The following is a 23,081-nucleotide window of genomic DNA, read 5'->3' as shown; positions in this document are numbered from 1 at the left end:
TTATTTGTAGTTCTGAAACTACTTGTAGTTTCAGCACCAGAACAATTTTAATAAACCTTAGACTACTGTTGTTTTCTTTTTGGACAAGCTCCAAGACTAACTCGCGAATACCAGTATACACTAGATCTATTGAGACTAGGAAATATAAGAGTAAGATTAAAATTGGTATTAGACTAAGATATTTTGCGCAAATGTATCCGGCCGAAAATAAGTTAGCGTGACGAACAGACGGTTTACTTTATCCACAATCACTCTATGAGTATGCTATCTCTGGCATAAACTCATCTGATGCGACCAAAAGTCTCGAACAGGACCTTAATTAACTTAGATTTAGCAAATTATAATTAGAAAAAAAACCAAAATTGCAAAATTGCAAAAAGTTAGATGAATAGACAATTTAAGATATGTCTCGACGTCTCAATGAAACTACGGCATTATTTCAAACAATACGAGACATACCACTTATTGAACGAAGAATCAGATCCCGGTGTGAAAATTGATTGAACGACGGACCAAGATGCTACATGATAGTACGACGCAAACCACAAAGAGTCTATGTCTTCAGAATCCTCTATGCAGTAAATTTAAATTTTCATATACTGACATGAAAATTATTTTACTTTGAAGAATAATTTGACCTCTTCAAAAACGTACTTGGTGCTTTATAGCTATTTTATATAACCAGAACAACGACTGATAAAAAAAACACACAAGTTGTTTGTTTCAAAATCTGCAGTACTTTAATTTTGAAAAATTTTTATCAAAATTTATTAAATTAAGTATTACTGAAAAAAAAATACAAAAATTAGCTGTTAAGAAGGTTCAACGTTAATTTTATCAAATTTATAAAAAATTTCTTGTTTCTAAAGAATCCATTTTTTCTTCATCCTCGCTTCATCACCTAAAGCAAAATTATTCAAAAACAAATATCATTCAAAATTTTAAACCATAAAATAATTTTAAACCAATAACTTTGTCTTAAACTTAAATTTTTTTAAAACATTTTTCTCAAGGCTTATCTTTGCCCTTTGATAATTTAAATTTTCCTTTACAAACAGATCATTGGATCTTTAACTTAACTTTGAAAATTTTTTATTTCACTCAAATCATCTGATCATCAAGCAACTCTTGGAATTACCCAAACTCAACAAAAACGCTTTTGCGAAATTAATTAATAAAAAATTGTAACTAAAAACTGACTTCACTAACAAGATGTATTTATATAAAAGATTTCTTAGAGCCAAAGGAGAGAGCAGCAAGGAGATGAAAACTCGATTATATTCCAACTTTGGAATGGCAAATCTATTGATTTGTTGCCATAGTCACTACTCTCAAAGGATTTGAAGTATGGACTAAACACCGCAGCAAAGGAAATCATTGAAACATACCAATAGCCTGCTCGATGTTGATCTCAAATACCGATCCCAGTAACTTGGCACTTCACACGGAAAAGTCAACTTCATCTTGCACGCAGTATCGCTCTAAGTTTAACGAAATCGATACATCATTGCATCGATCTGGAATCTTGAAACAATCACTCATAACGACCCACGATTAAACGAGACCCAATTTTGAAACACGAACAATTGTTTTTCTCTTCTCTACACAAATAAGTACATCTCTCTTCTCTTCACGAAGTTATGGCTCCAACTACTCAAAAGAAAACTACCCCAAAAATAAGAAGTCTCTCCATCCGTCCTTTACTACAATAAAAAAACTAAAAACTAAAAATTCTCTGCACCCTGGATGGGTGGAACCAGTTCTGGACTAGTATTTATAAACCAATTCTGTTATTGATAAAACTATCCCTATAAAATACTACTAACTATCCAATCATATTCAATCACTAACACTGACAATTAATTGTAGTGCTGAAACTAATTGTAGGTTCAGCTCGAGAACAATTTTAATAAATCTTAGGCTACAGTTGTTCTCTTTTTGGACAAGCTTCAAGGCTAACTCGAGAATACCAGTATACACTAGATCTAATGAGACTAGGAGATATGATATATGAGTAAGGTTAAGATTGATATTAGACTGAGAAGTTGCACGATTCCATCCGGCCGAAAATAAGATAGCGTGACGAACAGATGGTGTACTCTATCTGAAATTACTCTATGAGTATGCTACCTCTGGCATAAACTCACTAGTTCCCCAGTTATTCGTTCTCCTCAGAATTTTGTATTTACATTTTAAAGAGATCTATCAGGCAAGTGAATTAGGAAAATTAACGTCAAGTTATGACAAACAAAACATGATTTATACACTTAGCTTCTTGTTTTTTGGCAGTTCTGTTCAATGTTCAGAGCATTTTGTTGATGTAACTTGGCCTGGCTGTCGGCGATAAATTTTCCCAATTAACTTTCTTTAGAAAATGTGACTGCTTGCAATCTGTCTTCTAAACTCGGGAGGTGCAATCCAAAGTTGGCATCTGTGTTCAAAATAACATTGATCATTTCGTTTTGCTTAATCGCATGAGAAAATGAGCCCCATCATTCTTCTTAACGACCAAAATTTATGAGACTTTCTTTTCAAGTTTGATTTCACTTGCGAGAGCAGGTGACTTTCAATCAGGATCTAGACTTTTTCCCGTAAAGAGTTTTTTTTACATGTTTTGCACGTAAAATTTACGGCACTAATTGCACTTATTTCATACAAAAACCATTCTGACGTTAAGCTTTTTGACAATAAGCAATCTGACAAACTACCGTACCTAAGAAGTTCTTTGATTCTGCCATGAAATACTTAATTTCCGATCTCAAATTCTGGTCAGGAATTCTTTGCGAAATGTTTAAATAAAGCATGGATTTTCTATAAATGCTTTATTCCTAATCCAATCTCTGGTCAGAAATTTTCTAAATCTAGACTATTTCTAATCAGAAAAAGCTTTTTTCAAATCTAAATTCTGTTCAAAAATTTTTTAAACCTAGGTTCTTGAAAAGAATTGATTTTTATATAAATATTTTTCCAAAATATTATGAATAACCAGAAAATATAAGTGATGTTTTCCAGTAAGAATGTTCACAGTCGAGTCACTATAATTTTTGCAATGCATGCTTTTTTTTATTCGAGTTTTAGTCTGGACAGAGGGTCCCACAGAATAGGAGGAAGCCCAATCCGGTGCACCGCCTTGTTCCGTCTCTGTTCTGTCTAAACAACTAAAAATAAGGCCGAACCTAATCACAGATTCGTACAAGTTACCATGCTACAATTACGAGTTTTAGAGTATTTAAAAAAATAGTACAATTTTGTTTATATAAAAATATGCATGCATTATAGAACCTCCTGCATTAAGCGTTAAAGCTTCTTTAGATGCATATTTGTGTATGTATGGGCGTGTTTGTAAACATGACTTGCCTGAAGTTATAAAAAAAATGAAGAAAAATTACAAAAACATGTTTTACAACCCCCCCCCCCCCCACTGGGAAGATAGGATGGGAAGATTTTGGCGTTTGTGTCAGTTGGTTCAGGGGGGGGGGGGGGGGGGGGGAGCATATAGAGTTAAATGGTAATTTCAAACAGCGATAAGTCAGTTCTATTGTTTTTGATAAACTTCTTAGTGTAACAAACAATCATACTCATTTTAATTGAATTTATCGAAAAACAAGACATGTGACAAAATTTGAATTTCTGTTTGAAAACAGAATAGAAATGGTTTACTTCTTAATAAGAAAAGAAATAGAGAATTTCTGTACCGAAAATACAAGAAAACCTGGGTAGATAATCTATATAACTCTTCTATCAAGGGAAGCATTCTTACAATAAGCTTTTTTTATTTCATTTTTTTCGAACTTTTTTAACAAGCAATGAAAAAACCAGCCGCCCAATTTAAATGCGTGTTATATTATTCACGTTATTCACGTTAAATATCATTCGCGCTATTACGTTTGATAACGCTTTTTATGAGTGCCCGGCTAAACCAAAATGTGCAACCATACATGGTTCCATAGAAGCCATAAATTGCTGAGGACGTATGAAACCGTTGGAATAACGCTTTTTCTGTAAAGGGTCCGCCATTTGATTGCCAATTTTTGTATCATCGCAACGCCTCGAATGATGTCAAAATAATTTTGCTTCAAAGAGAGAAAAGTTTGCTATGTCTTCATAAATGGTGCCGCGTATGGTTTCTATGAAATAATATATAGTGCCGCGCATGATTTCTATGGAACCGCGTATGGTGGTGCGTTTTATTTCCATAGAACCACTATGTTGCCCAGTATAGTTTCCATCAAAAAGTTTGGCAAGAAACCGATGTTAAATTGTGGGGAACCCGTAAAATTGACAAATACTCATAAACTTGCTTGAAGTAGCTACAAATAATGCTCTGGAGCTGCTCTCATGGGGCGGCAGCCAGAAAAATGTCCCGTTTTTTTTTTATATCTTTGACTATTCCTATGCGTTTTGCCAGAGAGCTAGCAAGAGAAAAATGAATACGCAATCACATATTGTTTTTCTTGTACCAATCTCTACCTCAAATGCAATTTTTTTCATCAAATATGATCGAAACGCACTTGCCAATTTGTAGAAAAAGCAAAGAAATTCCAAAATGCAACAGTTTTTATCGGGTTTCTTTAAAACTTTTTATGTACTACTAAAGTTGTTTTTGTATGGAAACATCGTTTTCATGAATAACACTATGCTTGGTGCGACGTATGATTTGTATGGTGAAAACATTCAATATTTCACGCATTATCAACAGCAAGGAAATTTTTTCGATCATAGTTTGACCAGGTAAAAATTTTTGTGTTTTCAGAAAAGTTTTTGTTTGGAATGATTGTGTTTTATTTCTTAAAAGCTTCTGCTTTAGTTTGAATCTGTATGAATAATAATTCTAGCAATTAGAAGAAAAAATTTTTTTCAGAGCGTTCGAAAAAAATTATGAGCGACGTATGATTAGATATTTTCCATACAACCGATATATGGATGTGTATGGTTGAGCATTAACCTCTATGGTGAGCATCCCGAGTATTGCCATTTTTGTCGCGCGAGATATCTCGAATGATTATTACAGGGGAAGAATGTTGAATTGATACGAGTGATGTATTTTATACCGTTTCGAATTTAGTTCTTACGTTCCTGATTGCATGTTTCTGAAAATCTATTTCCTAGGTTTTTTGTTAAGACAATCTCAGCCTTATCTTTTTAGAAGAAAACTCCAATTTCAAGAATCTTCTTTGCATTGCAACTTAAATTTATCTTAGGGCTTAAAATGACGTATCAGTATCTAATGGATAATGAGCTATCAAACTGAATCTGTTGTATGTTCGATGCCTAATTGTGGGCAATATTAGTAGCCTTGAGTAATTTAAATCAGAATCAAACCGGGTTAAATCAAAGTGAACTTCGAGGCATTATGAATTTAAGATGTTGAAATTGAACAACCAGTTTTGTTGAAATTTTACAACCAAGAATGATAAAATCAAAAGTTTCATGAACTACAGGCTAACTGATAATTGCAAAGCATAGCTGATTAATAACTTTGATAGCAAGTTCATCAAATATGATCGAAACGCACTTGCCAATTTGTAGAAAAAGCAAATAAATTCCAAAATGCAACAGTTTTTATCGGGTTTCTTTAAAACTTTTTATGTACTACTAAAGTTGTTTTTGTATGGAAACATCGTTTTCATGAATAGCACTATGCTTGGTGCGACGTATGATTTGTATGGTGAAAACATTCAATATTTCACGCATTATCAACAGCAAGGAAACTTTTTCGATCATAGTTTGACCAGGTAAAAATTTTTGTGTTTTCAGAAAAGTTTTTGTTTGGAATTATTGTGTTTTATTTTTTAAAAGCTTCTGCTTTAGTTTGAATCTGTATGAAAAATAATTCTAGCAATTAGAAGAAAAAAATTTTTTCAGAGCGTTCGAAAAAAATTATGAGCGACGTATGATTAGATATTTTCCATACAACCGATATATGGATGTGTATGGTTGAGCATTAACCTCTATGGTGAGCAACCCGAGTATTGCCATTTTTGTCGCGCAAGATATCTCGAATGATTATTACAGGGGAAGAATGTTGAATTGATACGTGTGATGTATTTTATACGGTTTCGAATTTAGTTCTTACGTTCCTGATTGCATGTTTCTGAAAATCTATTTCCTAGGTTTTTTGTTAAACAATCTTAGCCTTATCTTTCTAGAAGTAAATTCCAATTTCAAGAACCTTCTTTGCGTTGCAACTTAAATTTATCTTAGGGCTTAAAATGACGTATCAGTATCTAATGGCTAATGAGCTATCAATTTGAATCTGTTGTATGTTCGATGCCTAATTGTGGGCAATATTAGTAGCCTTGAGTAATTTAAATCAGGGTCAAACCGGGTTAAATCAAAGTGAACTTTGAGGCATTATGAATTTAAGATGTTGAAATTGAACAACCAGTTTTGTTGAAAATTTACAACCAGGAATGATAAAATCAGATGCAAAAAGTTTCATGAACTACAGGCTAACTGATAATTGCAAAGCATAGCTGATTAATAACTTTGAATTTTCGAAGAAAAATTTCACCAGCACAAGTTGTAAGAAAATAGCAAGTTCATCAAAAGTTTTGAATTAAAATCATTTCTATGGTAAAATTGCTGTCATTTTTGAGTGACAAACAATTAAAAACTGAGGGTGTGCTTCACGATTGAAAGTAAAATTATGAGTGTGGTCGGAATATTCTTGGTTTGGCCTGATACAAGTTGTCTTGTCTGTCATGAAATGGAGCTTTAACTGGTTGTTCAAGTTGTAGTCAAAGTCTGTTACTTTCAAATTCTATTTGAAGCTTTTCTAATTCTCTACCTCAGGACACAAATTGTCCTTTAAGCATGTGAGTTTGTAGTTTTAATAAATCAGTTGTTATTCCGGATAAATCCTCGCCCAGGGTGACCGTGTCGCTTTTTATGGAATTCAGACCGACAGTTTTACGAAGTCATAAACAAATAAACCAAGAAATCTGTATAATGTAATCAGAGATAAGCTTTTGATCCGGTTTTGGCTTTAGAACGATTTTGACCAGCCTGTTCTGTTCTGGCCACGGCCGCTCTAACAATCATAGAAGCTTAATTAGTCGAAATTATCGACAGACAGAATACAGATTTAAGTTAAAAAAACTGAGATACGTAAATAGAGGTTTAATACTTCCAGTTCTTATATTTTGACACCACATACCTTCAATGCACAATTTAGCTCGAAAATCAATCATTAGGTCAGATGGTGTGTACGACCATCTGTAATTAGTTCACAAACATTGCGACGGCAAATAATTTATTAACAACAATTATTCACCATTCATCCGTGGAGCTATTGCTTTGTAGGAAAATTATTCGCATTGGACCTGGCGGTCTGCAAACTTGGCACTCCCTTCCTAATTCTGTTCTTCCCGCCTAAGAAGCCTGACAGTAATTCGGAAACAGACGAGCTTCTTTTTTGGTAGTCTTCTAGATGCGCTTCAATTGCAGCCTATGAAAGCTGGCATGTATCCTTATACCGGAGACAACTTCGCTTCAAATTTTGAAAGAGAAAAACTCCTAATTCAATCCATTTATTCCAAAAAATACCACTTTTTTGCAGCTTTGCAAGTGTTCTACTAAGATATTTAGGTGTTCCTGTCTAATTTGGATAAAGTTTTGGCACTGAATCAATTTTGGCTTTTCTTTTCCTTGTGTGTTTTCTGACGATAGATATTTTGGTCCGTAAAACTCATAAATCGCTCAGTTAAACGGTGATTGTAAATTTTTGCGATTAAAATCATAGATCCCTCAATTAAATTGAATGGTGTAGGTAGCAGGATCTTATATCCGATTGTAACCTACCTATGCGCCAGTCTATCTTATTCGAACATTGAACATTGAACCTAGTAAAGAAATTCCGCCTCCTACAAAACAGAAGTGGGTAGCGGTATTTTTATCAAGGCATATGGATCATTTCTTTTGCACTCCGATGTCCAAAACTCCTGCTGAAATTTTGCGTCGAGCTGCCTGACTAGTCAAAAGGAAAGAAAGGAACTCGATATATGATTTTGAAAATCCCGAGGGAAAATTGTTGCGAGTTTTTATTGTGTTTTACTGTTTGGATAAGACGGCTGGTTTAGGTGGGCTGGATTGTGGATTATCACTTCAGTTTTTGATCTCTGTTTGTTATGCCTGCCCAGATGTTTTAATTCAACACTTCCGTCAATATCAACCAAATGGCGTCAAACAACATCGAAAGTTTCATTCACTTGAGCAATTTAATCTCCAACCAAGATAACAAATAATCACTTGCTCAGAGACATTTTAACACTTTTCAATCTAAGTCAATTTGACTTATCAATTGTGCTCACAGACGGAAGTTTGCCCAATTAAATCGGATACGTGTGAGCAATTACCAATTGGCTGGCAGACTTCTAAATGTGGTAAAATTCAATCAACTGGAGCGCTTCTATGACTACTTGAAGAAAATTAATCCATTATTAATCAACTCAACTGGTTCTTTCTGTTATTTTCAACATTTTAGTTTTCGAAAGGTTAGTTGAATCTCTTTAGAACTATAAAAGGCTTTTAAAATTTTCTCGCAAAAGAAGTTCACTTGTTTAGTCCGGTTTTTGCTTTGTAAAACAAAGTACCAACATACAATTTTCTCCAGGAGGGAGAGAGTTGAAGAAACCAAAATTTTTTAAGTTCTTTCTCTAGATTGCCAATTAATACTCAAAGCTCTTTTAAAACTGTATCAAACTGTAAATTGGTTTAAAAAAAGCCCTATTTCGATAATTTTATGTTTGTTCGACTAGTTTTCGTAGATAAACTTTATTTAACATATTTGTTTTTACAATTTTTGATTTTTTGAGAAAAAAACTGAGTGAAGGGGAGAGGGAGACGTGGATCCAAGTTTTCGTTTGAGATAATAACAGTTGTTTCAAAGTAAGCATTTTGGCTGTTTTTGTTAGACTACAACAGTGAAGAGTATTCAAGTTCAATACTTTTTCAATCCTAAAAACGAAGGTCCAAACGCTTTACTGCTTTACATTAAATGAAAACGTCTAACGCAGTTTCTCCTGTTTCTGCCGGGATCGAAAGAAAGCGCAGTTTGAATACTTAAAGACTTTTGGACTAAGCCGGATCTAGGGTTATTTGAAAATGCAGGGGTTGGTTGAAAAAGTTTTTGATAATTGGCGAACTTTTTTCAAATGTTATCATTGATAACGAAGTGTAGATTTCCACTTTTTTTCGAAGGATAAAAACTATTGAAATATTTCTAAAGTGATAACTTTCTCTCTATCTCTAATAGCTGGTTGTTGTTCACATTCAAAAAAGGTGTTGATTCCAAATCTAAAAACTAAGAGTTTTCTCAAAAATTGTATGACGCAGGAGTCGAAAAAAAAATCTGACCAAGTTTACAAAATGTTTCTCTTTTCAACACAAAAACTTTCTGCCAAAAAATTAATGGTTTCGTTTTGCTGCTTCATAAAACAAAAATGGATCTTAGAAAAGTGCTCTATCCTTAAACAGCAATGCTTCAAATTAGGCTTGTTTTAACCGCAACGTGGTCACAATGAAATTAAAATTGAAGTCAGTTTGTCAACCTGAACACAACACTCTTGAAGTAAAAAATCATTCAGCCTGTTTTATAAAATGTTCTGGATATTTTAGAGCCAAGAAGTTCATTATCTCTGTCGTTTTGTTGAAAAGTTTCTGAATATAATTTTTATAACCGACATTGAACAAAAAAATTCAACATAAGAAAATGCAACTTTGATTTTTGACAAAAAATTCATCAACGTTGCGCGATTATCCCGGTTATCCTTAATGAATCCCCCGTAAATGCCGGACAACTTTCTAAAACCCACTAATCATGACCATTCTCATTTTTACGAACTATCAGAATGGCTACTTTTTTCTAAATTCAACTTTGCTTGTCGTAGCAATCAATGGCTTACAATCTCAAGCTTCTAAGTTAGGCGTAGATATATGTCGTTGCGTTGGCAAATTCTAAATTAACAAAAAGAGGAATGGTTAGCGGCCTTCATAAAATAAATCATAAAAACACTTAAATCATTTATTTTGATAAATGGAACCTTAGATATTATTATCTATTTTTTATTTCAAGGGCCATTATTCGTTTGACCTCAAGATCAACAAGACTGCTCGTATCAGGGTTCAGCCCTGAATGATCCGACTGCCTTTTAAGGTTTATTGAGCAGCAGTAATACATAAAAAAACTAAATAAAATGAAATGAAATGAAAGTTTTTTTTTTCTAAAATTTGAAATTTTTTATGAAAATCATCCCCCCACACGCCAAATAAAAAGCAAAAAGGTAGATTTCGTTCCTTGTAACAAATCAATTATGGCAAATAAGCTTCGTTCAACCAATTTGGATCAACTTCTAAGATGGATTAAATCTCCGCTTACGCGTTAATAGCGCGAATTATATCGCGCGTTGATTGTCCCAAATTGGTCAAAATGGCCAAAATGGCAATCTTTAAACCCTCATAACTTTATGAAAAATGATCACAGGTAAAATATCTTTTCAAATTTAGCAATAGCTTTCAGGACAACAATAGCTTTCGAATTTGTCTGAAGAAAAAAAAACCCACCCCGAGCACAAATATTCCGTTACTTTCGTATCGAAAGTCAGAAAAATAAACAGTAAAAATATTCCTGATTTTTTGTTGTATCAGTTTTGAACGATTTTTTTTTCAGCTGTCAAACTGTATTTCCTTATTCCAAACAATTCGAGCCGAAAAGAGCAATCGCTTTCTTTTCAAGTAGTACAAAATGTTCCCACCTCACACATGGTTTCAAAAAATTGCATCATAAAATTTTCTAATCCTTTTCGCATTTTGTTCCGACTTTTAAGCAAAGTGTCGGAATATTTGTGCTCGGGAGTTGTTTTTTCTCCTGACAAATTTCGACTTTTTAACTAGCCATTTTTGACAAACTTTTGTATATCCGAAAATTTTTTTGTCTTGAGCTCAAAAAGGAAAAAGTAATTAACCTGTAAGTTTTTTCGTAAAGTCATCGGGGTATAATAATTGCCAATTGGGCCGTTTCGGCTAACTTGGGACAAACAAGGCGTTATACATTTCATACTATTAACGCGTAAGTAGAGACTTCTTCTGTCCTAGAAATCGTTCTCTAATTGAATTGAGGCATGCATTTTTGGTCTATTTAATACTTTGCTAGTGCCAAATTTATCATTTAGTAATTTACATAGCGTGTTGGGGATTATTTAAAAAAAAGTTTTTTTTTAAGATTGAGGTTATTTTTTGAAAATTTGATCCGTTTTTCAAGCCAGCAAAAGCAATACTCCATAAACTTTAAGAAGGAGTCAGGACATTCAGGGCTTCAACTTGATAGAGCAGTCTTGTTGAGTTATATATGTGATTTAGCTTCCTATTCTTTTGGTTTTATCCTCAATATAAATTAGTCTGACAAATGGAAAAATTAAGTTGACCATTACTAAGTTAGTGATATTTTTGTAACTTGAATGAAGATCAAACAGGTTTTAAAATGATACAACACTTTATTTTCTCTGAGTTTTTTTTGAGATGCCTCGCAAGGTAAGATAAATGGAAGGTAAAATGGTCTGCTGGTACTAGAATTGCGTTAATTATTTCAGGATGACCAATCAATCTTGTTTCCAGTTTTTCAATTTCGATCAGGTCTCTCTTTCTTACCAGTTTCACATTTTCAAGATTCTGACTTAAACGAAGTCGTCAAACATTTTAAAAATTTGGTCGGCAAAAATTATCTGGGATATGCAGTAAATTGTTTAAAATCCTCCAATCTGGTAGTTGTTTTTAACGTTCACCATTTTTTGACCATTTTTAATCAACGTTCCGAGTCCAGACAAACATGTTTTCCTAATTTCGAAAATTTCTAGTTTCCTTGTTGACACGTTCATCTCAATTTTCGTTGATAGTGTCGAAAAGTCGTTTTCGCTACTTCACGAAATTGGAAGGAAATATGGCGTAGGGCGCGTTTTTTTCGTTAAGTTTTGTTCACATCAAAAGTCAAGTGTAGTTTCATAGGGAAGCCTTAATAATCGTACTTTGGATTCCAAAAATTTAAAAGGTGCTGAAGTGTGAGAAAATTTGGTCCGAAGTTTTCCGTTTTTGAGACTATTCGGCACGTCTAAAAAACGAGAGAGTGAGAGACTACGGAGCATGCACGCAAGACTGCTATCTAGTTCTTCTGTGTTTCATTGTTTTTCCTGTGTGTTCTATGTAGAGCCAACTCAGTTTAGCAAATTTTATGTGATTGAGCCCCTAAGAAAATTGAACGAAAAATGTGCGACAAAAAATTCGTTTTCTCAATTTTCTAAGTTTGCTGATTTTCAACTGCTTCACTTAGATTACTGTGGTCGGAACACATCCCAGTATTTGTTGCCTGCCGCAGCAACGATTAAATAGTAAATGTCGGAAGCTCCGGTTAGGAAACAACGACATAATATCATAGTAGCCTTGTGTAGTCTCCCTAAGTGACAGAACTTTTACAAATTCTTAAACTATTTTGATTTTTGTTGGACTTATTTACTACCCATTTGTACAACAAAAAAAGATGTTTTAATCAATTTTTTTACCATCAGTCTAAGAATGATTTTTTTACCTGCTGGGAACCTGGTTTTTTGCTCAGCTGTGTTAAATCAATTGCATCTGTAACTTATGGCAATATATCACCGTGATGTAAATTCAATGTTTTTCTAAAACTTCATCCGAATTATGAACAAATTGCTTAAAATATCGATTAAAATCATCAAATGATGCTGCAGAGTTACTATCACTCTACATGGTGCTCTGATGAGCTACTCAGATGATAACTTGATAGCCAGAAGGCTAGTGTTTGATTGAGACCAGACGAATCGCTTTGTATTTGTGGCCATGGATTCCAAGTTCATTTGAAGAAAGTCTGGAGCTGAACAGATTGCTCTTATGCAGGCTGAAATTGAAATTGGTTACAAATCGGATAATCCTATTTTAATTCTTAAAATAAGAAAAGAGTTTTTATAATTCACAGAATCACGCCTACCGTGCTCTTGTCAAATTATATTGAAAAATGAGATTTAAGTATTAAATTTTTGTTTCAGCTGTCGGCAATCTTTCTTACCAAATAATAGTCATCATCGTCATTCTATTAAAATAATTGTCCTTTGATTGAAAATTTTTTATCTTTTATTTTTCAGCTGACCATCGGCATTTGGAGATTTATTGAGACGAGGGCAAATATTATATCGAGATCTTGACTTAGACATACTTAATTTAACTTGAACAGATTGTCTTATCTTTCAGTAAACCAAACATAAACAAACTACCATTGCGACTAAGCTCGAATCTTCGAAACCTTATCCTTGAGGCCATGGTAGCTTATTCCACATCCTGATAATTATGAAGGCGTTATTTTGTGGTTTCTTACTTAAAAGCACTTAATCAAATCTGTCAGATTATAAACATGATTGATTCACTTGTTCTCAAATTTACTAATAACTTCAGAAGCAATGAATAAACAATAAACCTTCATTTTTTGTAACTTGACTGAAGTATTCTGCAAGCTAAAAAAAAACTCTCCACGAACGTTGATTAAAACGTTTTACTGAATGAAAACACAATTTTGAGCAAAAGTTGGTACTCTTTGTTTTGTATGAAACAGTTAATATCATCAGTTCAATATTTATGATTTTCAAGCTTAATTTTGATTTTATATTCTTCGTTATAAATAATTTTTCAGATATGAAACTTTGTCAATTTAGCGTTACTTTCATTAACTGAGGTAATTAGCTTTAATTCATAATACAAAAATTTGTTCGCACAATGACAAGTATGTCTGTTCCAAAATATTACAGTGGAAACGCAGTCCGCCAAAACTATTTTTACACCCCTTATTTCAAATCTGAGCCCGACGGGGTTGTCGTGCTGTACCCGAATGGGAGGGATGAATCGCAACGAATGAACCATACCGATGCACCCGACTCAGAAAATCCGAATCTTTTCTCGGCAGTTGCCAGTCGGCCAATGAATTCAAAAGTTTGTCGGAAACGACTTTTCATTTTACTTTTACTTTTAGCTTTTCTCATTTTATCTGTTTTTGTAGCTTTCATTTTTATTAATTTAATTCTACCGTTTTATCTCGAGCATCCGACAAGCAATGGATTTGTGGAGGCACAATTTTGGGAAAATGAGTCGGATTTATCGGAAACAGTTCGATTACCAGAAACTAATTGGCCAACTAGTTACGATTTGTCGCTTGAGTTCAATTTGATATATGACTCGCCAACTATTCAGGGTTCGGTTATTATCAAAATTGACACAAAAATTCCAACAGATTACATTTTGATGCATTCGGAGGTCTACAACATCGATTTTGACGCGACAAAAATGATTTTGAGCTCAGGGGAACGCGTTCAAATTTCAAACCAATCTGTTGATTCAAAAACCAGTTTTTTCCTCATTCAACTGGAAACACTTTTGCCAGTCTCAAAAAGCAATGAGCTTCAGTTGAAGTTCACGTCAAAAGTATCCCTCCATCCCCATAATTGGGGTCTATATTCCACTGATTACGATCTCAAAGGGGGAATTTCGACCCAGTTTCAGCCCGGCTGGGCGAGAAAATTATTCCCGTGCTTCGACGAACCTGCATTCAAGTCCATCTTCCGACTCAACGTCTCTCACGACTCGCGTCTTCTCGTGCTCTCAAACATGCCCAAAAAGAAAAATCACTCGGTAGTTGAGAGTGGAACTTCCTTAAAAAGAAATCACGATCAAATGACAGAGTTTGAGGCAACTCCTCTCATGTCAACGTACCTTCTAGGTTTGTACATTGTGCCCAAAGACCCAGAACAGACGAAGTTTAGTTTCGTATACAATAGCTCCCTTATCCCTGGTTACTCCTTCGTCGTCCGGGGGTTTTTGGATTCGAAGACTAATTACGAAAAGGGGTGGGAAGATACACTTGTTGCAGTGCTCAACGGGACTCTGCTCTGGTGTGAACAAGTATTTGGGGAGCCTTACCGACTGCCCAAACTGGACTTAGTCTGGGTATATCATCTAGCTCTTGGTATGGAGAACTGGGGTTTGATCACGATCAGAAGCGATATGAGTTGTAAGTACACTAATTGAATGTATCGATTAATTAAGTTTAATTAATTTGGAATTTGAAAACTCTTAAGTAGAGGACGTTCACATGCTAACTTTTACAGCGCAAGGTTTTATTCGTGAAGAGGCTTTGAAGATTTCATACTTTGTTTGCAAAAAACCGGAAAATCTAGAGCATTGTACAATATTTTGTAAATTTGATGACAACTCAATTTTTCAATTATTTCTCACCCAAAATCTTCCAAAATCAGACGAAGGTGTTTCTATGAGCTAATTTACTTGCTAGTTTTTTGTTTCTTCTATAAGTAATCATTTTTCACTTACAGTGACGATGACTACGATGACCATAATCCACGAGATTCTGCACCAGTGGCTGGGTAACGTGGCTTCCATCGAGTGGTGGAGCGACATCTGGATCACGGAGGCCTTGGTCACATACCTAGAACACAAGATATACCAGGTATATAGATCCCAGAATAATATCCAATTACATTCTACACAATACAAAAGTTACAGTTGTTTCCAAAAGTGTGACCAAACAAAACATAACAATCGAAAGGGCACAACTTTACACTCAAATTTAGTTCCAGGCATCTCAGGGTGGAAATAAAAACAAAATGATTCTTGAGAATTAAAAAAAAAACGTTGAATATCCCCCACTATTTCGAGATATCCATTTTCTATTCTTTGGCACCAATATATACTAAGTTTGAGGAAAGGGCAAAAAAACGCAACGCAATTTTTTTGGTCAAAACATTCCAAAAAGTGCTTAAAAACGCCTTTTTGGCCTGTTTTTTTTTCCAAAATTTGCCTGCGGCGCAGAAAATTTGGTCAAAATAAGGTTTTGATAGTGATTTGAGAGAGCTCAGAAAAACAAATTGGTCGGCCTAAAAAAATTGGGCCTTAATCAGGGGCGGATCTAGGATTTTTTCGAGGGGGGGAGGTGGCGGATTCTTAAAAATTTTCGAAAATTTTGTCGATCTTTTTTTTAGGTCAACCGAAATGATTTTTCGATCTCTCCCTAAGCCCGGTTTAGTCCCTGTTTGGGCCAAATTTTTAGGCACTCTTTAGAATATTTTAACCAAAAAATCGCGTTTTTTCGGCGCGCGCTCCCCCCTCAAAATTAGTTTATATTGGCGCCAAAGGCGCCTTTAGAAAAGTTTTAGGGTCGGTCGGCCAGAAATGCATTTCATAAAAAGTACCAAAGGGGGACCCTTTGGGTCGGCAGGGGTTCGAATCCCTGAGGGAGAGGCGTCGTCAAACCCCCCCCCCCCCCCCCCTAAATCCGCCCCTGGCCTTACTTAACAATGCAAGATTTACCGTTTTTCTTCTGCATAGGGCATGCCGTTCCTGGAGCAGAACCTGTACGAGCTGCTTCTAATCCAGGGCTTCCAGACCAGGAATGACCCGGACGCCCTCTACCCAGAAATCACAGCACCTGACAGTCACACACTCCTCGACCAAACATTCATAGTGATGGCCACCTACCAGAAAGTAAGGAACTTTTCTGTTCCCAAAATGAGTAAATTAACAATTGAGCTCATTTTTCTTTATTCAGCTTCCAGAATTCTTTCACCCAAATTAAATACAACCACCAATCATCCTATTTGAACCTTGATCTTCCAGCTTCAATCTAACAGAAAGGTCCGTTTTGGACGGTATACCAGAAAAGACCCGAAAATAATTTTTATGCCACAGACTGGAACTGATTGTATTTTGAAATCATCCTGGGTACTCAAAGTTAAAAGCCCAATTTTCGACCCAAGACTGGATTAAGTAGCATAAACTCTCCAAAAAGACCAACTTGAGATTCGCCGACCTGTTCATTTTGAACTGTTCAATTTGAATTAAATTTGTTAAACTATTTCATTTTGATTGGCTCGAAATTCCATCATCGAGCCAAATTTAACATTCTCACCCTAAAATGTTTTTTGGGCAAGGGAGAGAAGGATGATAACTTGGGCCCAATAACAGTTTTTTCAAAAGTTCTGGATCCACCCTTAATTAAAAAAACGCTTCACAAAAAGATCATTATTGTTCCGACTTTCGAAATAAGTGCGGAATAATTATGTTTGTGCTGGTTTTTGATTTCAATTCTAAAAGAAAGTGAGGAATATGTATGCTTGGGATGGTTTTTTCAGACCATTTGTGGCTCATTTGGCGGCTCAATTTCTGGCTCAATTCCGCAAACCACTATATTAGCGTGACTGGCTCTTTAATTTAAGCCGAGTCCAACTAAATTGATTATTGTAAACTTTGATGCTGAAAGTTTAATGTGAAATATTTACGTTTGGCAAATTATCATGCACAAATTGAATTGTACACGGAAGTGAATTGAGGAAAACTAATGGGTCTTATTACAATCAGATTCGACTCAATTTTAACACTTAAAATTTGGGCTCTTATCTACTTTCCCCCGCATTTGAAAATCAATTTTGAGAAATCATTTTAATAATGCAATGAAATTTGGCATGATGAACAACCTAACTATGTCAACATATTTGTTCATTGTACATCACATATTTGATCGTAACATCACGTATTCGGCTGAATAACGCAAACGCGTAAAGCAACTTAAAAAATGAAAAATTTAAAATTGGAGGTGTCGAAGTTGAAAAGAGCCAAAATTGGATGTTATCAGCCTAAAACCAGTTGAAGGGCAGTCTATATATTCAGGGCTTTGCCCTGATACGAGCAGTAATATTTTATTTAGTAAACTTTTGAGTTTTTAGCAAAACAATTTGACGAAATTTTTTCCCACCATATAAAAGATGTTCTTGTCCTGAGCCCAAATTTAAAAAGATGTTTTGCCCGTGATTATTTTTTGCTAAGTTACGGGGGTTTAAATTTTGCTAATGTGGCCAATCTGGGATTATTAACGAGCAATATATTGTGCCCTTATAACACGCGTAAGCTGCGGATTTGTGCGTACCAAACTCGATTGAGGCAAGTTATTTGTTCGTGTCGTTTTTCCAACTTTTGTAGCGAAATTGACGGAATATTTGTGCTCGTGGTGTTTTTTTTCTGCAGAAAAATTTAGACGTTTCAACTAGTCATTTTGTTTATCATTGCCAAATTTCATATCATTCAAAAAGTATTGTTGTCTTGATCTTAAATTAGACAAGACTGCTCGTATCAGGGCGAAGCCCTGAATGTTCCGACTGCCTTTTAAGGTTTTTTGAGCAGCAGTAATACATAAAAAAAAAACAAATGAAATAAAATAAAACGAAATTTTTTTTCTCTAAAATTTGAATTTTTTAATGAAAATCATCCCCCCACACGCCATATAAATTACAAAAAGATAGATTTCGTTCCTTGTAACAAATCAATTATGGCAAATAAGCTTCGTTCAACCAATTTGGAACGATTTAAAAGACGGATTAAATCTCGCTTACGCGTTAATAGGCGAATTATATTGCGCGTTAATTGTCCCAAATTGGTCAAAATGGCCAAAATGGCAATCTTTAAACCCTCATAACTTTGCGAAAAATGATGACAGGGGAAATATTTTTTCAAATTTAAGCTCAGGACAACAATACCTTTTGAATGATATAAAAAAAATTCCGTCAAAAATGGCTAGTTAAAAAGTCGAAATTTGTCTGAAGAAAAAACAAAAAACCCACCCCGAGCACAAATATTCCGTTACTTTCGTATCGAAAGTCGGAACAAAAATATATTTCATCTGTGATCATTTTTTTGTAAAATTATGGGGATTTAAAGATTGCAATTTTGGACAATTTGGGACAATTAACCCGCTAAATATTTTGCGCTATTAACGCGTAAGCGGAGATTTAATCCGTCCGAAAAGTCGTTCAGATTGGTTGAAGAAGCTTACGAGCAGTCTTGTTAGGATACTAGCCCTGATACGAGCAGTCTTGTTAGGATACAAGACTCTAAATACAATTGTTCGCAATTTAGTTAGTGATAAGCGATTTAGATAAGCGTGTGAGGGATAAACTGAAGAAAAAAATGAAAAAAAAAGTTCTTTGTTTTTTTCCTCCATTTTTGTCAATTTTTCAATCAAAAAACATTTAAATTGATCTTTAAGTTCAGTCAAAACATTCAGGGGCGTCGCCCTGATATAGGAGCTGTCTTGTTAATGTTGGAGGCAGGGCGGATCTAGGATTTTCTTGAGGTGGGGATTTTCAAAAAGTTTTCGAAAATTTTGACGACCTTTTATAGGTCGATGTTCCGAGCTCTCCTAAAGCACGAAAAAAGACGCTGTTTTGGCCATATTTTTGGGCACTTTTTGGAAAATGTTAACAAAATAATCGCGTTTTTTTGGCGCGCGCTCCCTCAAAGTTAGAAAATATTGGCGCCAAGAGGCAAGAGGTCGAATCCCCCCGGGGGGGGGGGGCGTCCGCCGCCTAAATTTGCCCCTGGTTGGAAGGGTATAACTCAAACCATGACAAAATTAGCTGACCTTTTCCCCAAATTTTCCTCAAATTTTGACTAACTATCACTACCTACTGAAAAATGTTAAGCATTATTTCAGGGCGCGTGGCTCTATTCGGGTGTCGAAAAACTCACCAGCTTCGAAACAGTCAAAGCGTGTTCACGACTTTTCTACAATCAGTTTTCTACAGAAAGCGTGAACATGCAAAAGTTCCTCGCACTGCTCACGGAATGTACTGCAAGCAAACTTCAGACAGAGTTGAAAGACCCGATCGGCGAGATTCTTATGTCGTGGCTCGAAAAAGGAGGAATGCCGATTGTGTCAGTGAACAAGTCGCCCGACGGTAGTTTGATTGTCGCTCAAATTCCAAGTTGCAAAACTGAAGAAGTTGTGTGGATTTGCCCGGAGCAAAGCGCCCTGTGGAAAATTCCTTTGTTCATAACCGACTATCATGGGACTTTGATCGGATGGGAGTATCTTGATGAACGTGAAAAAACGTTCCCTGGTTATGGAGAAAAATATCAGATTTTGTTCAACTACAACTTGAGTTTTCCATACAGTGTTCAGTATTCGAATGAAATCTGGAACGATGTGATTAGCGGTTTTAAAGCTAGAGAAATTGACCCATTCCAGGCTTGCCTGATTATGGGCGATTTGAAAAACAATCTTGACGTTGCTAGTTGCGACATGTATCCCGCGCTGAAGCTTTTCGAAGTTTTCGACCGCAGCGATTTTGAGTTCTACAAAATGATGAACCCCTTTCAGTTTTTGTACTTCATTCGAGCCAATATAGTTGTTCCGAAAAACCTTGAAAAAGAATTGTCCACTTTCATCTGGGAAACTGCTCAAAAAATTCAGATTGAAAGCTTCTGTCTCGAGCGTAAGTCGTCTTCTCACAACTGCTTAAGGTTTTGCGTTGAAAAAAAAACACATAATATAGAGCATTGCTTAATTGCACTCATTCCAGAATGGTCATACCAAAAATGAACCGGATGTTCTTTTTAATCTTCTCATGCAAAAATAAAATAGAATTCACTAAAGTGATTTCATAGCCGGGACTGATTCTTCGAATAAATTGAGTTCAACTATTTCTATAACTTTGAATTCTATTTCAGCCGGAAATTATGGTGTGCATGAGAGCAACACATTAGCATGCATGATGTTCTTCCAAAACCTCTGCCATCACGACATGCCAAGATGCCGAGAGCTCGTATCCGAACGAGGAATCGGCCACCACCAATCACAGAGTGTTTCCTGTGACTCAATTTTAGTGACACTTGTGAACGACGCCAACCGAACTACGCAAGAGAGAGTTGATTTCATGGTCGAAAATTTACTTTTCGATCCAGTCTTAATGGCTCTAATTGTTGACAGAAGTTCGCTATTGCTTCTCTGGCCGGATCTGTCTCAGACGTTGATGGACGAAGTAGCGAGAGACGGCTACGTCACTTCAGATCAGTTCCTTCGCCAAGTTCTAATTTCGGATCCGAACCTCAACGAGCTAGTCGCGACCAGTTTCCTCGCTAATTTAACTCAAGAAGTCCTCAAAAGGTTTCCAGTTAGAACAAACAACGAAGAAATGAAACCTGGAACCGCAAAAATGTACGAGATCTTGTCGATTTATTCAACACTTATTATCGAAAGTTCAAAAGAAGTTAAAGATATTGTCTCGACAGCCATGGAGATTATTGAGAAGCAGATTGCAAAATTGGGCTCTAATATAATTCCAATGACCTTGAGATTGAAGAACTTTGATATGCACACAAGAAATCAAAATATACTTATCGATTTTTTGCAACGAAGACAAGCAAAATTGAAAGATTGACATTAAAACAATTTTTTGATGATGTAATGAAATTATAAGTAGAGAGTTTATATTCAACCTCAAGAAACTTAATAATTTCCAAATTGAAGATGATATTCACATTTTTTGATCTTCACTGTTCACTGCTTGAAAATAATTTGAACAGTCGAGCTTGAATTTGAACGACACCCACTAAGATCATAGAACAGCAGAGGAATTAGGGATAGGGGCAGTCCCTTACCCTAAGAGAGAAGACCGCATCGCCACCCAAAGGAGCTCAAACCTATTAGGAAAGGGGCCGCCCGTCCCTTACTATTTTCCGGTCTCCAGTTTTAGTCGACCGACCCTAAAACTTACCTAAGGCGCCTTTGGCGTTATTATTACTAAATTTGAGGCATGAGAGCGCGCGACGAATAACGTCTTTTTTGATCAAAAAGTTTCAAAAGGTGAAGGTGTTAAACGTCATTTTCGGCAAGAATGGGCCTGCCGCTCAGCACATTTTGGCAAAATAGAAAATTAAAAAGATTTAGAGAGATCTCAGAAAAACAGTTTGGTTGACCTAAAAAAAGGACAAAATGTTCGATGTTTTTTTTGAAAGCCCCTTTGAAGAAAATCATGGATCCGCCCGTACCATAGAAGCAATGACTAAATTGGAGAAAGAGAACCAGAAAACGAAATTTTTCCTTACTTCTTTTGGTCGACTAATTCGATTAATTTGGGTCCATAAAACGTTTACGTACAAGTTAGCATGCGTTAACAAAAAAAACAGATAAAGAAGCGCACAACCTAAAAAATAGGTTATTAAAACTTTCTGAAAACTATAATGACGAAGCAATTTTATTCAGATTTTGGATCTCTTTAACTCTTCCCCTTTCACAAAAGGAGATTCGATACTAGATACAAAATACACCTATGCTAAGCTTAAATTAATTCTTTATAGGGATGGCAGTTCGTTTTTAGCTAGGTACAGGGACCATAGTTGGCGGATTGTCGAAAAAATCCCAAATTTTATATAAAGGACAATTTTTTTTAACCTTGTACCATCCTTTAGTTTATCTAAGAATAAAAACCAAGCAAGGTTTTTAAGTATACACAAGAACCAAGATAAGTTTTTTTTACACATTGAAAAAAATATTAATGACAATGAATCAGCGGTTGCTTGTAAATACGTGAGTTGCACCTTTCAAAACGCTCTAAAAGCTTTTCTTCCTCAAAACAGCTTTGTTCTCGAGTCTAGTTTTTGACGCTACTTTAGAAAAAATGGTTTCAGCAGCTTTCAATAGCAGAAAAGTGATGTTGAAATTTAATTGAAAACTATTATTCCTAAAACCAGTGCAAAACGACCGCAGAAAAAACCCTTAATTAATTTTCTAATTGAAAGCCAAGTAGTTAACACATAAATGGGACTCAAAATATACGCGTTTCTCCAAATATGCAAGTTTTGTTTTATGTTACCTGTTTTGAAAACTTCAGGCAAGAGGAAGATAAAGATAAAGAAATCTAGTTCAGAGAGTTTTCTGATGTTATCAGAAGCATATAACCCGACAATCGTAAGCTGTTGTTGGGTGGCTTAGTTTATGATAGAGACAGAATGATGAAAAAAATACTTTAATTCGAAATGAGTATTTAAAAATCTCAAACAAATCTCAAAGTTTCAAACTACCCGCATCCAGTATCAAGATATAATAATCGATTATATTATGATTTTAGAACCAGGTTTGCCAAAACTGAGAAATAATTGAATTTAGTCAATTAATCATTGATTACAATCTCTCTTTTTGAAATTCAATTTTTTTGATTGACTATAATCAATTAATAATCCAT

General features: G+C 35.2%; 2 protein-coding genes across 7 annotated transcripts in view; one reads left to right on the top strand and one right to left on the bottom strand.

The window, feature by feature from the left end:
- LOC134843621 (kinesin heavy chain-like) overlaps window positions 1–23,081 on the bottom strand; it is a 405,881-nt gene that overhangs the window by 340,532 nt on the left and 42,268 nt on the right. The window lies entirely within an intron of this gene.
- On the top strand, window positions 6,520–21,377 carry LOC134843622 (leucyl-cystinyl aminopeptidase-like). 5 transcript variants are annotated; one of them, XM_063859793.1, is made up of 7 exons: window positions 6,836–7,878; window positions 8,142–8,495; window positions 13,152–15,064; window positions 15,384–15,517; window positions 16,396–16,551; window positions 19,553–20,333; window positions 20,569–21,377. In XM_063859793.1, exons 3-7 carry the CDS (start codon window positions 13,777–13,779, stop codon window positions 21,276–21,278), a joined length of 3,069 nt encoding a protein of 1,022 aa, XP_063715863.1. In that variant the 5' UTR covers window positions 6,836–7,878; window positions 8,142–8,495; window positions 13,152–13,776; the 3' UTR covers window positions 21,279–21,377. The 5 variants fall into 5 exon arrangements, with proteins under 5 accessions (XP_063715864.1, XP_063715863.1, XP_063715862.1 ...); XM_063859792.1 differs by having other exon boundaries at window positions 6,836–8,495; window positions 13,152–13,256; window positions 13,360–15,064; XM_063859794.1 differs by lacking the exons at window positions 6,836–7,878; window positions 8,142–8,495 and adding an exon at window positions 6,520–6,818.

This window comes from Symsagittifera roscoffensis, chromosome 4 (genome assembly GCF_963678635.1).
Source record: "Symsagittifera roscoffensis chromosome 4, txSymRosc1.1, whole genome shotgun sequence".
Lineage (NCBI taxonomy): Eukaryota > Metazoa > Xenacoelomorpha > Acoela > Convolutidae > Symsagittifera > Symsagittifera roscoffensis.
Note: the sequence above shows the minus strand (reverse complement) of the source record. Positions and strands in the feature narration are given on the sequence as shown.

Bases quoted from the DNA above. Each gene is read 5' to 3' on its own strand.
- LOC134843622 (XM_063859794.1), top strand. From the start codon at position 13,777: ATGACAAGTATGTCTGTTCCAAAATATTACAGTGGAAACGCAGTCCGC. The intron at 15,065-15,383 runs GTAAGTACACTA...TTTCACTTACAG, and splicing joins GATCAGAAGCGATATGAGTT to TGACGATGACTACGATGACC. The intron at 15,518-16,395 runs GTATATAGATCC...TCTTCTGCATAG, and splicing joins TAGAACACAAGATATACCAG to GGCATGCCGTTCCTGGAGCA.